The following is a 13,864-nucleotide window of genomic DNA, read 5'->3' as shown; positions in this document are numbered from 1 at the left end:
CAGGTTAACGTGAGCCACGCGGTGCTCAAATGCTGCGTGTGCATGCAGCATACGGTTTTGTAACAGGTGCTAAAAGTGATCTGAACCACAGCAGCAGAAGAGAGATTAATTCACATCAATTATGTCAATGTAAGTAGCTAGAGACTTTAATGTTGTTGTTGTTGTTAGTAGTATCAGTCCTAATGTCTCTAGCAGAGGAGACGTGCCTCACTTTAGGTAATGAGTAAAAATGAGGGTTTTATTATAAAAAATATTAGGTATTTAGGTCACAATTAATGCAGTCCTAAGTAATGCATGAGTTGTCTTGAAACACAGTGTTTACGGAGTCATGGAAAGTAATTTTGAACTTCTTATGTTAATAAAGAACTGAGCTTCAGTCTTCAAATCCTCTGGTCTAAACGCCTGGGGCTCTTTGTGTTATACGTTCACCTCTGGAGTGCAATAGCGCCACATGTCCACAAGATGGCTCACAATCTTATCTTCTCCCTTTGCAGGGGACCTTTATATTGGGGGTGTGGCCAAGGATATGTACAGGGACCTGCCCAAGCTGGTGCACGCCAGAGAGGGCTTCCAAGGCTGCCTGGCGTCCGTGGACCTGAACGGCCGGCTCCCTGACCTCATCTCTGATGCACTCGCTTGTGTGGGTCAGATTGAGAGGGGCTGCGAAGGTGAGACATGCACTGGCCATTAGGTGGCACTATTGAACTCCTTTCTTGCTTTCATTCTCTGATTTAGTGTATGTCTGTATGTATGTATGTATGTATGTGTGTATGTGTATATGTATGCATGTATACATGTATGTGTACGTATGTAAGTATGTATGTATGTAGGTGTATATATACACACATACATGCATACATGCGCACACACACATACATGCATGCTCATTCACATTTTATACACACACACACACACACATATATATATATATATATATATATATATATATATATATATATATATATATATATATATATTGAAATGTGAATGAGCATGCGTGCATGTGTGTGCATGTATGTGTGTATATATCATTTTTCCTTCAAGCTCAGGTCTACCAGAGGCCTTGAAGAGCTTGAGGGTCCTGTGTAGTTTCCTGTTCCCAGGACTGCACCTTTCTGGACAGAGATCTCAGATGTTGTTCCTGGGATCTGCTGGAGCCACTCTCCCAGTTTGAGGGTCACTGCCCCTAGTGTTACCATGGGAACCACTGTTGCCTTCCACTTCTCTTCTAGCTCTTCTCTCAGCCTTTGGTATTTCTCGAGAAACAGAGGGAGAACCAAGTGGCAGGGATCATATACAGGAACATACACAGTGCAATGCGGTTTTCCCAGGCTGTTGCCATGACACCTCCAGTCACAGATGCCTGAGAGCCGGACACGTTCAAGCCCAGCTGGGAGGAACCACAGAAGGTGGTGAACAAGGCTGAGATCCTGTAGGACCTCCAGACCCAGACAGATCAACGGATGATATGCAGAAAACAGCAGTGGTAATTATGTGGCAGTGCCAAGTGATGGAAACATCCAAAGGAATGAACGCAAAAGTTGGAAAAAATACCAGAGGCTGTAAAAATAAAAAAAATCAATAGTTGTCCTGTTGGTGATGGCCACGGTCAGGGGAGGAGAGGCTCCATGAGATCCCAGAATATTAGATTTATTTTTTTCAAGGACAGTAAGTTAGGCAGTTTTTTTGTACTAAGCACAAAAAAGGGTTATGAATGCAACAAATTGGTGTTAGTGATGAATGTCATTTCATGTTAGGTGTAAAAAAAAACTTTTTTAAAAGTGTGATCACAGTAAGATTTTTCTATGTGTGAGTGAAACCTTTTGCAGTCTCTTATATGCTCATCAAACACAGACAGGCTTAAGTCACACTTGAAAACAGTGCGCTCGTTTCTGTGAGAATCTCTTGGAAGGCACGTGCAGTTTAACAACCATAGGAGGATGCGGGTGGGCGAAGGGGATTTAAAAAAACACAAACCACCTCTCTGAAGATTTTAAACGGGAGTGGATGGAGAGAGGACAGTTCCAGTGTGAACAGAGTTGAGCAAGGATGCCCAGAGGACGTTTATTGTGAATTCAGTCTGGAAAGGATGGAGCGAAGACGCTCGGGGTGAGTTTAACTGGGAAAGGCTGGAGAGAAGAAACGTGCAGTAAGACTAGCCATGGAAGAAAGACCGTCCCTCACATCCTGCACAGCGCGTCACTTGGTGATGTCACATCCTCCAGATGTGAGCGGAGCGACGAGTCTCTCTCTGTTCCCGTGACCGGTTGGCTGGCTGTACTGGTAATGAAGCGGCAACGCGGCAGCCCCGAGCTGCTGCTCCCAGTATGGTCCCAGCATGCTGCCAACGGTTTGCACTGAGCATATGCCCGGCCCTGCTGAGCAGATAGCGGCTCGCGCACACCTTTCTGCTGAGTGCGTCGTTTTAGCTGCTGCTATGAAAGCCTTTATGTTTCTGGGCTTTTTGTGGTATGCAGGGGCGTTGTATAAAGTTGGGCTTCAACGGGTTCATTACGGATGTACAAATACATTTGTTATATACATATGATTAGAAGAATTGAGTGAGGTAAATCAAGCATGTAAATTACAGACATAGCACTGAGAATACAACTCACATGATGGAGACAAAGATCTTAAACACTTCTGATCAGCAGCAGGAAGTTTGGACCCTATCTAACCTTTGATGGTTAAACAAATTTTGCAAATGTACTCCAGCATGAAGCAGCAACAATAGCACATATTACTGTTACAGAAATCCAGATTTCCAGATATCGATGGCAAGCTGGTTTAACTTTTATTTCTATTTTTCTTGATATGAATTCAGTTTGTACATGTGAAAATGTAATTTTGGATATCAAGAATTCAGTATTTTCACTTGTACAAATTATATTTTTGATATCAAGTAAAAATTAAAATTTAAGAGAAGAAACTGAATTATTGATTTCAAGAATTAAATTTTCACATGTACAAATTAAATTCTTACTAGTAAAAATTTATTTTACTAGTAAATATCTTATTTCTCTACTACTGATAATTCCTCACTTTTCCCATCCATTTTAATTGGGGGAAACATTTTTACTAGTAAGAATTCAATTCTTACATTTTACATTTACACTATTAAAAAATAAATTTTTGATGTGAAGAATATAATTTTTACTAGTAAGAATTGACTTCTTGATATCCAGAATTACATTTTCACATGTTTAAATTCAACTCATGACATTAAGAAAAATAGGAATGAACACTAAAACACTGTTCCAGAAATCGAGGCATTACCTTGGTCTCAGGCAGGATGTCCCAAACTGCAGCCTTACTTACACAAGACATTCTTATTTGGCCATTTTCCACATTGACAATAAGCAGCTAAAACAAACCGTAGTTTCGTCGTGCTGTTCTCCCACATATATTGTGAATGATTTCTCAGCTTGGCCTCAGCCTAAAGGGCACCTGGCTTGACTTGTTTTGAATTCCAGTAACAAACGTGAACGCAAAGTTCAAACACACGTGCACACACACATACACATGAACACACTCATACATGCGCAGACTCCTGCGCATGTCCGCACCCACACGTGAGCGCGTGATCTCGCGCAGAAGCTCGTGAAGTTCACGCCGCGGAAATGGGGCAAAATGTCCCTGCCAGAGGAAACTTTCCCATCGGAGTTTCTCTTGCAGGAGACTATCTCTTTATGTACGCATGTTTAGCTCTGTCCTTGCTGCGCCCGATCTCTCAGCTTCTCTCTCTCTCTCTCTCTCTCTCTCTCTCTCTCTCTCTCTCTCTCTCTCTCTCTCTCTCCTTCTCTCTCTCTCTCTCTCTTTCCCCTTCTCTCTCTTTCCCTCCCTCCCGCTCTCTCTCTCCCTCTCTCTCTCTCTCTTCCTCTCCCTCTCTCGCCCCTTCTCTCTCTCTCGCTCCTTCTCTCTCTCTCCCCCCTCTCTCTCTCTCTCGCCCTCCCTCTCTCTCCCCCCTCTCTCTCTCTCGCCCTCCCTCTCTCTCTCTCTCTCTCTCTCTCTCTCCCTCCCTCTCTCTCCCTCTCTCTCTTGCCCCTTCTCTCCCTCTCCCCCCTCTCTCTCCCTTTCTCTCTCTCTCTCTCTCTCCCTCCCCCCCTCTCTCTCTCTCTCTCCCTCCCCCCCTCTCTCTCTCCCTCTCCCCCTCCCCCCTCTCTCTCTCTCTCCCTCCCTCCCTCCCTCTCTCTCTCTCTCTCCCTCCCCCCCCTCTCTCTCTCTCTCTCTCTCTCTCTCTCTCTCTCTCTCTCCGCTTCCCCAGCCATGTGTCTGTGTCCAGTGTCTGACGCGTCTCAGTATTATTACTAACAGCTCATATTTCTGCCTCCTTTTCTTTCCTCGATTTGTTTTTGTTTTTTTTTTTGCTGACAAAAGTTACGTTGATGAAAGCTGACCTGCAAGGTAGATTATTTGTTTGTCTTATTTGTTTGACGCTCGGTCTGAAACCGCTGCATTTTCTGCCATTTCCACCATCATCATCATCATCATCACCATCACCATCATCATCAGCCGTGTCATTCCTCCAACCGTCACCATGCTGACCTGGCCAAATTCAGGTTATTTATACCCTCATCAAAACGGACAAATTTCCCAATCCTGAATGCGACCCGCCCATCTTTGCATCTGTGGTGATGGGGTTTCCCTGACGGGCCAGTTTTAAATCCCACCAACATCCCACCCTTTCTTTTATTCCTCTGCTTGTTTTTAGCTTGCATGCTCTCAGTATGGTCCATGCTCCACTCACCCACGACTGGCGTGCAATGCCTTACAAACATTAGACAAAGTTTTAACATTACTGCTTAACTCTGATGTAATTATGTAAATAACCTCCAAATGATCAATTCCATCACAGTGCTTTATTCCACCAAAAATGCCGTAAATCCTGTAACATTCCATAGTGAGAGACGTCGTAAAGTTCCATAATATTCCCATGATGTTTGGCAAACCTTTTTGAAGAAACTGTACAAATCCTGCTACAGTAACCCACCAGAAACACAGAATACACCAGCAGGTTGAAGCCACCTTTTTATTTGCAGAACATACTACCACATTTAGATCCAGTAAGTACATCACTTCTGTTAATTGAATGAGCTGAGCATTCCTGTATTATGCAAGTATAACGATGTAATTAAAAATAACTGACAATAAAAATAATAACAGCACTCTAAAATGACTCATAAATCATTTCAGCAATTTTTTGTGCTAACATTTTCATTTCACCAAGTCCTCTCATTAATTCAGGATGGAGAGATGGACACACATTCTTTGCCTCTTTTTAATTTCTCTCTAACCCCCCCCAAACACACACACGAACACTGTAACCTCTTCCAATTCATCACCTGATCTGCTCGGGTGTGACAACTGCCACCAGTGTCCTTTCGCGTGACCTATGCAGGACACCAAAAGGTTGTTTTCTAAAAAAAAATATTGAAGAGGACCAAAGCCTCCTGCATCCAGCCCGCTAACAGTGCTTCTTTCTGTCCTGTTGTGTAATGTGTGATGCACTTTGTACGACTATAAGCTAAAGCAGAGGAATCCAGAGGCAAAGAGAATTATGAAAGTTAAATCTGCATAAAAGCATCGTAAACATCCTTAAACGCGTCTAACGCTGGATAAATGCGGGATTGACTTTGTTCTGCATGAGTGTTGTGTGTTCCTTCTTTTGCAGGTAGTGTATGCTTTTTGCACCCTCTGTCAGCTTTTTGTGTGTGTTTTGTCTTGGTAATATTCCAATGTGTATGTACATCTAAGTTTATGACTGCACAGAGATCATTTCGTGTCAAGATGAAGAAACTATATTAGTCAACTTGATTTGGTGTTTGTAGGATTGCAAACTTTTGTCTCATCTGGGAAATTCACTTCAAGCATTTGCTATGTGGTTGAAGTGACCCACGGCCCACAGAAAGTCTAACCGTTCTGTTCCTGTTGGGTTACTGCTCTCTCCCACCGGCTGCGTATATGTGTATGTTTTCTAAGGCAGTTTACTTTCCAAACATAAAGCAAGCCTGTAACTTAACTCACGGACGCTGCTATGGCAACAAGCCCAAAGTAGACGATTTCAGAAATAAGCTGAACTAATGCCAAGAGTGGGAGGTAACGAGATCTAAGCACTGAGCGTCTCTCTCTCACCCCCCCCTTCTCTCTGCGTGCGTGCCAAACGCACATGCCCTCTGTGTGTAGGTCCAAGCACCACTTGTCAGGAGGACTCGTGTGCCAACCAGGGGGTGTGTCTGCAGCAGTGGGAAGGTTTCAGCTGTGACTGCAGTATGACCTCATTCGGTGGGCCGCTGTGTAACGACGGTGAGTGGGACAGAGAAGCCGCCTACGTTCACACATCTCGCCCCGCACACGCATGGACAGAGAGGAACTGCTCGCTGTGTGGAGTTATTTATTGTGATTTGTTTACTCAGTGTAATAAGATCACACTTTTATTCGCTGTGGAGGCTCAGTGCACATCTCACACACACGCACGCACACACACACACACAAATAAAGTATTAGTGCAAATGACACACAGGAAGCAAAGGGGATAAACGTTTAACTCCTAAACCTGAGTGACGTGGGAGTGGGTCCTGAAGCTAGCAGTTCGAGTAGTGTAAAAGCACATTTAGAGCTTCATATATCACAAGGCCTTTCATTTAGCTTGTAAACATGCACGTTACTCATGGACGCAGCGTTTAAGCACAGGAGCGTGTGAGACCGAGGGTAAGTGCACCTGGCGTGTGTGTGTGAGACTCTCTGATCTTCCTTCCTGTTTCAGTGTCTTAAGCAGTCAAAAATTGCTTCTTTGACATTTCAAAGGTCATTGAAGATGTGCGAACTCCATTCCGGCTGCCTTACACTGTAATTAGTAGACGGTGACAGGGTGTGACCTATAAACCCCATTATCTAGCACTGTCTGAGAGCCATACTAGCTAAACTGCCCGTGTGAAGAACTGGATGTCTAAAAGATCCTTATTACGTTTCTTTTGCTTATTTGTCTTAAAATGTACACTTCTTTTTGTTCTGTTTCTATGGGTCAATCAATGTTTCCGTTTCATTCAATAAAATAGAAACTAGTAGCAGTACTGTGAAGGCAACGTATGAGATTAATTTGTATCACCATTAATGTTAATAGAATATTTTAGATTATATTTATTTATCTGCTTATTATAATGATCGTTATTGTTAAATGCACATTTGGCATAGCACTGCATCTTTTACAAAGGGAGAAAAAAATCCTGTATCTTAAATATAACGAGGTTATAACAAATGGCTTCATGAAAGGTGATGTGACCCATAAGCTCCTCTGGATAGCTGGTCCGTGTGGAGCAGAGCAGGCGTTTGCGATGCCAACATGTGCGCGAGAGTTTTCAAGGCAGGGAGGTGCTGTTGCTTGTATGTAAAAGGAAGGAAAATTAACACTGAAACAAGGTGCTCGTGACGCTGTCCTTATTACGCACTAGGTTTTTATGCCAGGGCATTGGTTAAAGAGGTGTGGTGTTTGAGAGGTTGGGTTCTGTGGAGTTGGAGCAGTGGTCTACGGGTGCTAGGACCTTCTAGGAGGTCACCGAATGGCCGTGCTTTTGGGACTTGTTTCTCCGAGCCCAGGCTTGTTGCTAAAACCATAACTATGCTGTGAAGTAGATGATTGATGAAGTTTATGAAAAGAAAACATTTTATGGGTAGTTCTGTAGATTACGAGAGACCGCTTCTGAATATCCTTTGCTTTAATGAAAGAGAGTTAAGATTTATTGGATAAGAAAAAAATAGTGTGTCTGTAAAGGTTTAATTTTATCCTGCTGTTTCTTTGCTAATAGATAATCTGACACACTATTAGATTAAGTCACTGAAATCCATGATTATATTAGTTTGTGCTTTCTTCTCCCCTGTACTTCTCTGTAGAAGATGAGCTCCACTGAACAGTGAAAGGTTTCTCTAAGCAACCACAGAGCGAGAGAATGTCTAACTCTCAACCCTACAGCGTGAGATTCTCCCACAGCCACATAGCTTGAGGGTGTGAGAATACAGTGTCCAAGTAGCATTGCCTGCTTTAGCCCTGTAGGTGTCTCTGAAGAGCCAAACAGGGAGCCAATCAGGATTCAGATTTCCAGAGGAACCTAGTAGAGAACTGCCCACACGATCATAGCATCACAGTTGGGCAATGTGCTAAAATCTGACCCTCTCTCTCCCAGACCTTCTTGTTTTGAGTTACAGCTTTAATGACACGTTCACTGGGCTTCCAATTTCTCTCAGTATCAGGATTTGGTTGTTTTTGAGCGGTTCTCAGAGGAGACAGTCTGAAGGTTTGGAAATTTGCTTTTGTTGGACGTCCAGTGGCAGTCCGCACACTGCATGCTGTCCTACTCATGTCAAACTCCTGCTCGTCCAAATCATGTCAGACATGCCAGCCTTCAGTGCAAGCAGTCGGGAGACACCGAGACTGCATTGTGTCCTCCTTTCTGTTCAATAAAGAATTGTGTTAGCCAAGTGGTATCAGTTATCAGATATCCACTGAATGGCGTTTAATAGCTTGCACACCTGGCTAGAAGAGGAATTGGTGCCAGATAATTGGAGCATTATTGCATAAAGCTGTAGTTGCTGCTGGTATGAGTGAGGTGTGTGTGTGTGTGTGTGGAGGTACCAACTCATGCTTATGTGTGTGGAGGTACCCATTCAAGCTTGTGTGTGTGTGCACCCACTCACGGAGCTCACTGAGACACCGCCAAGCGTGATGTCCGTGCGCTGCCTTGTCTGTCCGTATGTCTGGTCGTCCTAACTGGGCAGGCCAGATCCACAGCCGTCTGCTGTAGTGGAGAACTTCACGTCCAACGTTTTGCTTTTTAGAAGATCTGTGACCACAGTTCATACTTTGTATTTTACATTATCTTGCTTTTTTATGTGAGGTTGACATCAGTTCATCATAACAGCAAAATCAATATTAATTTTGAAAGCTGTATGCAGATATCCACAGAGCCATCAAGACTGATGCAGGATTGTGTTTTCTCCCGGTGGAAGTTGATAGCTGTGAAGCCTGCAAACACCCACATGTGTCGAACTTGACTTTGTCACGTTTTTTTTTCCCCTGAACGCGGTACGTGCAGTTCCTGACGGCATCATGTGGGCCTCGGGAGTGGCGTACGGTGGGGTGACGCTATAAACCCCTTAACAGCTTACTTCATAACACATTCATTGCTGTTTAAAACAAACGTTCGCTAATTTGATTGTGGGAGTTATTTAGGAATGCAAGTAGTTTTTCTTCATGGTATACGACCGAGTTGCAATTGCTAATGAAATAAAATGGCTATTGCTGTATAATTTCCCAAGTCTAAAACCTCCCTGACTGTTTTGTTAACTTATTGGGGTATGATCTCATAGTCCTGCTTTACAGCGAGGCTCCGTATGACATGTAAGTCTGAGGAAGTATTGTTTAATAAAGGGAGTATTGTAATAAACGGGGGGGGGGGGGGGGGGGGGGGGGTGGTTGCAGTGGAGAGACATGGAGCGTTGAGTTCCTGCCTCCGTCAGGGGAGATGGGAGATGCCGGTGATGTGCGCCGGCACACTGGACTTGACAGCTGTATTTATAGCTTTATTAACAACTATTTGCAGAGTGCGATTATATGCTTGTCCGTGCGTGAATGTCACTCCAGACCCTTGTAAGGAGTGGGGTGGGTGGGGGGGGAACCCACACACACACAGACACACGCGCGCGCACACACACGCGCACACACAGGCGCGCACACACACACACACACACGCACACATACACACACGCACACACACGCACACATACACGCACGCACGCGCACGCACACAAAATCCTCCAAACTCCATTTCCACGTGCTTACACTGGAGTAGCATGCAGAGCTGTTGTTTGTCCTTAAGGTCCACATTGTCTACTGGCTGCCGGTGAACATGTTATTGAGCATGTGTGCTTATTTCCAGGCTTAATAACTACTGACTAACTGTTCCCAGGCGGGTGTAGCGTGTACGGAGCACTTTTATCAGCACTTGGTGTCAGTGTGTGTTGGTGTATGCTGAGCGAAATCGACACCCTTGATTCTCTGAGGTGAGCTAATGCCCACCTTTTTTGGCACATTTGCAAAGCTGGATTGTGAGGAAATGCAAATAAATCAACCAGCTGTGCGGGTGTGCTGGCAGAAGGCAGGTTAGGTGGAGCACTGCATGCTGCAGCACGTTGTGGCTCCACTGCACTACTGCAATTGGGCCCATTACAGCGCTCTGCCTTATTTGGGCTTTCACAGACGTCTGTAACTTCCTGCGCGTTAAATAGACCAGAGGACCGTCTAAAACAAAAAACAAAAGAGTGATGTCAGACCCAGGGATGTTAATCACTGGTGTCTATTTCAAATGAGGACTTTAAAATAAGCTGTAAATTAGCTGAACGAATTCCTTTTTTATGTCATGTGGAAATGAACGTCTGGACGCCACCGTGTTATTTTACGACAGCAGCTGCGCGGTTAGTAGCACGGAGTATGGCTTCTTGCTGGCTAGGTTATGGGGGCTCACGTCTCATTTTATGCCAGCTGAGCAATTTCGACACAATTTTTTGCGCTTAACTGAATGACCTCATGCTCATGGGCATGTGAGATCGGATCATATTACTTGGCCCCTGCTAATTTGCTTTCACCGTTCCTTTTTGGTTTGGCTAATTGGGCAAAGCTTGTGTAGTTTTACGGCGACCTCAGAGAGTGTGTGCGTCTGAGCCCGGGAATCCGGGCTTAATGAGGTATGTAGTTAAGTCAGACGCAGCCCTTGCATATGAATTCAATCTCGCTTATGAATGTTGTAAAAATATCCAAGAATTAAGCTCTGTTCCAGGATTGGTAGTGTCAGACCGGCTTTGCACGGCAGGTGTGTGTGTGTAAGCTCTTCTACAAGCTCTTCTACATGACGAGGAACAGGCATCACCAGCCTCTGCAAGAGGAATCTGTTCAGACAAGTAAAGCTTTGGGCTAAAAACATTTTTGAAATGTTTTGAATATTTTTATTTATTTCTAATAAATAAATAATGTTTAAGTGTTGTGCTTGAACCTTGGAAGCAGCCTTCCCAGTGGCGTGGAACGGAAGTTGATGGAGGTTTTGTTGTTATTCTTCAGTCAGGAAAACGACAAGACAAATATTAGTTTTGTCGGCCTGTAGTGTGACGCTGACGCTTTCTTGTCCACATTCCGTGCGTGCTGCATTGTAATTACCCTGTCTAACCATTAGAGGGCAGCCAAGTACCAAATAACTAAACCTTCTGCAGGAAAGCGCGATACGGTGACGTTTGGTGCGATGGACCACCATAAAGTCGCGGGACGCATTGTCACACGTCCTTCCTATAGTCCTTCCTGATGACGATGCTGAGGTCATCTGAGCGCTGGTTGATCAAACTCCCTGTTTGTTTCTGATGAGCCGGACTCTTGATGGAACACCTTGATAGCCACAATTACGCAGATGGCGACGCTCATAAACGCACTGAAGAGGGGGATCTCTGCGGCACTCGCTCTGACTGGCCAAAAACTCTTATAGCGCCCCCCAGGGGAGACATGCGGTCATGTGGCACGTGCTAAAGTAAACAGGCTAAGAAAAGGTGGTTTTCATGGGTTGTCATGGTTTCAGAGCCCGTCTCCGGCGCCGCAGCAACGTGGGAATATGGTGGACGTGTTTGGTGGAGATGTTTTAATAAAAAAACGGTGGACACGTGGAGACTAAAGGAACAAAGCAGAACGTAGGAAGAGTGGGAGCCATTGATCATGTCACTCCAAGTTGACTTTTGGGTTGTGGGGGGGCCGAGCTCTGATTGGCTGGTCAGGAGGGATATGGAGCTCTGCTGTAGAAACAGGCCATGCTGGTATGAACCCGGCGTTTGTGGTTTCATCCACATCTTGCCCTTCTCGAGAGACACACACACACACACACACAATCACTATCACGCACGGTTGGCTTTTCCATTTGAGACTATTTGGTGGACAATGTTCTTTTTTTATCAGTGAGTGCGGCTAAATTCCTCCACTTCAGCACCAGTCCCGGTGGACAGTGCTCACTCACCAAGTCCGCCTGCTTCAGTGCAGCACGAGAGCTCCCGCGCCCCTGAATGTGTGTGTGTGTGTGTGTGTGTGTGTGTGCGCACGAGCGCGTGCTCGCACACACTTGGCATAAAAGACAGCGAGGGGGCTGTGTGAACTCGCTCGCTAACCGGCTGACGTCATGCCCGGCCGTCAGCTGGATAACTGCTCTGCCTTCCCAGCACCGGTTCGCGACGCCTTCCATTTCCGGACGCTCGCCTCAGAGGAGCGAGGAAGAGATGTGAGAGGGAACGCCTCCGGATTGAAGCGGACAGCCATGAACAGCCATGCCTGTTATCCACCTTGGAGTTTGGGAGTCGCCGAGAAGTAGAAAAGAAGAGACGCATGACGTGAGCGTGTCTCCGTCTCCTCTGTCCTCACCTCTGGTTCTCTCCTGGTCCAAATGGACCCTTTTCCCCCTGCAGTGAGCCCCAGCTGCACTTATTTGCTGAGTCGGAGTCTCTCCATTTGCATAGCTGCTCTCTCTCTCGCTCCCCTCATCTCTCTCTCTCTCTCTCTCACGCTCTCTCACTTCTTTGCTGGCTGCTGAGTCTACCCCTCCCTCTCCCTCCCTCCCTCTCCCTCCCTCCCTCTCCCTTCCTCCCTCCCTCTCTCCCTCTCCTCCTCCAGCTCTGTCCCTCTCTCTCTTTCACACAAGCCTCCGGAGCCGCGTCGCCGAAGCCTCGTGGCTGACTTACTGCTCCGGCTCCAGGTGCGTTTCCATGTTCGGGAGGCGCGCGGGCGCATAGGATAGAGCACGTCCCGCTCCGTTGGCTCCCCGGGCGACGCTCCCCGCCGTCGGGTGGGAGATGCACAGCGCAGCCTGGAGAGACTCTCCCCAGGCGCTCTCTGACAGCAATCGGGAAGAACAAGAAAACTTGTCCGCCCTGCCTTAACACGTTAGTCCCGGTGTGCTGCGCAGCGAGGTTGGAGAGTTTGGTGGAGGTTTCCTGCGCTTCGCTCTTTGTGTGCGTGGAGAGTGCGGAAACAGAGGGAGGAGTAGGGAATAGACTCGGATCGCTCATTCCAACTCCGAATGTGTCCTAATTTTGTGGGGGGGTTTTTCCTCCTTATTTTCCCTCACAGTTGAAAGTGTCCTGCTGCAAAACTGGATTTTCTGTAACCGAACACACTTTTGGCCGTCTTCTCCTGCAGGTCTTCGAGCTTGTTTTCATCGGCGTTCTGTATCTCTGTGGATTATCTTGTCTTTGGGATTTTTACATTTTTTATATATTTTTTTTACCGAGGGTGTGTGCGCACGCGCGTGTGCATCCGGGTGTGAGTGAGCGCACGTGGGGCATGGGCTGCCGGAAGCAGTGAAGCGTGGGCGCACGTGCGTACGTGTGTGCCCCCTCCCCTCAACGCTGCCCTTGCTCCTCTCCTCCGCTGGCCGGCCGTCTCAGGGATGATGCTGAGGGGCAGGAGGCCGGGGTCACGGCTGGCCTCGGCCGCTTACGTGGCCCTCTGCCTTGTTGCCCTGGGGGCCTCCGCCAGCTCGGAGGCCCCCGCCGGGCCCCGACGCGCGCGTCCACCTTCGGGAGGCAAACATCACCACCCAGCTCCCGTCGCCGTTCACAGATCGCCCGCCTCGCTGCGCGCAGGTCACGGTGGGTAACCAAGCAAACTTACCGCGCACGCACGCACACACACACGCACACACACACACAGCATTGCTTTCAAGGCTTTCTAGTTCATGTGACTGGTTTTGCTCACGTATCAAATTCGATCCCTCCGCGCAGACTGTCCTTCTGTGTTTTATCTGTCGTTCTGTTTTTCCTCCAGATTTGGCTATTGCACCCCCCCCCCCAG

General features: G+C 46.5%; 1 protein-coding gene across 29 annotated transcripts in view; it reads left to right on the top strand.

Annotated features, from left to right (window-relative positions):
• The window catches only part of LOC113578995 (neurexin-1a-like), a 297,820-nt gene that overhangs the window by 170,920 nt on the left and 113,036 nt on the right, over nucleotides 1-13,864 (top strand). For 25 of the 29 annotated variants that reach the window (XR_014123871.1, XM_081714756.1, XM_081714754.1 and 22 more), the window contains 2 exons: nucleotides 495-668; nucleotides 6,184-6,303. Coding sequence is in view for 28 of the 29 variants with exons in the window: in XM_081714756.1 (XP_081570882.1) it covers nucleotides 495-668; nucleotides 6,184-6,303 (294 nt within the window). In the remaining variant the exon portion in view is untranslated. Of the gene's footprint in view, nucleotides 1-494; nucleotides 669-6,183; nucleotides 6,304-12,710; nucleotides 13,663-13,864 lie in introns of those variants that run through there. The other 4 variants (XM_081714743.1, XM_081714742.1, XM_081714745.1 and 1 more) reach the window with 3 other exon arrangements.

The sequence above is a fragment of the Electrophorus electricus genome, chromosome 5, assembly GCF_041902795.1.
Source record: "Electrophorus electricus isolate QZ-2024a chromosome 5, ASM4190279v1, whole genome shotgun sequence".
Taxonomy (NCBI): domain Eukaryota; kingdom Metazoa; phylum Chordata; class Actinopteri; order Gymnotiformes; family Gymnotidae; genus Electrophorus; species Electrophorus electricus.
The sequence above is the reverse complement of the archived record's forward strand: the minus strand, read 5'-3'. Positions and strand labels throughout refer to the sequence as shown.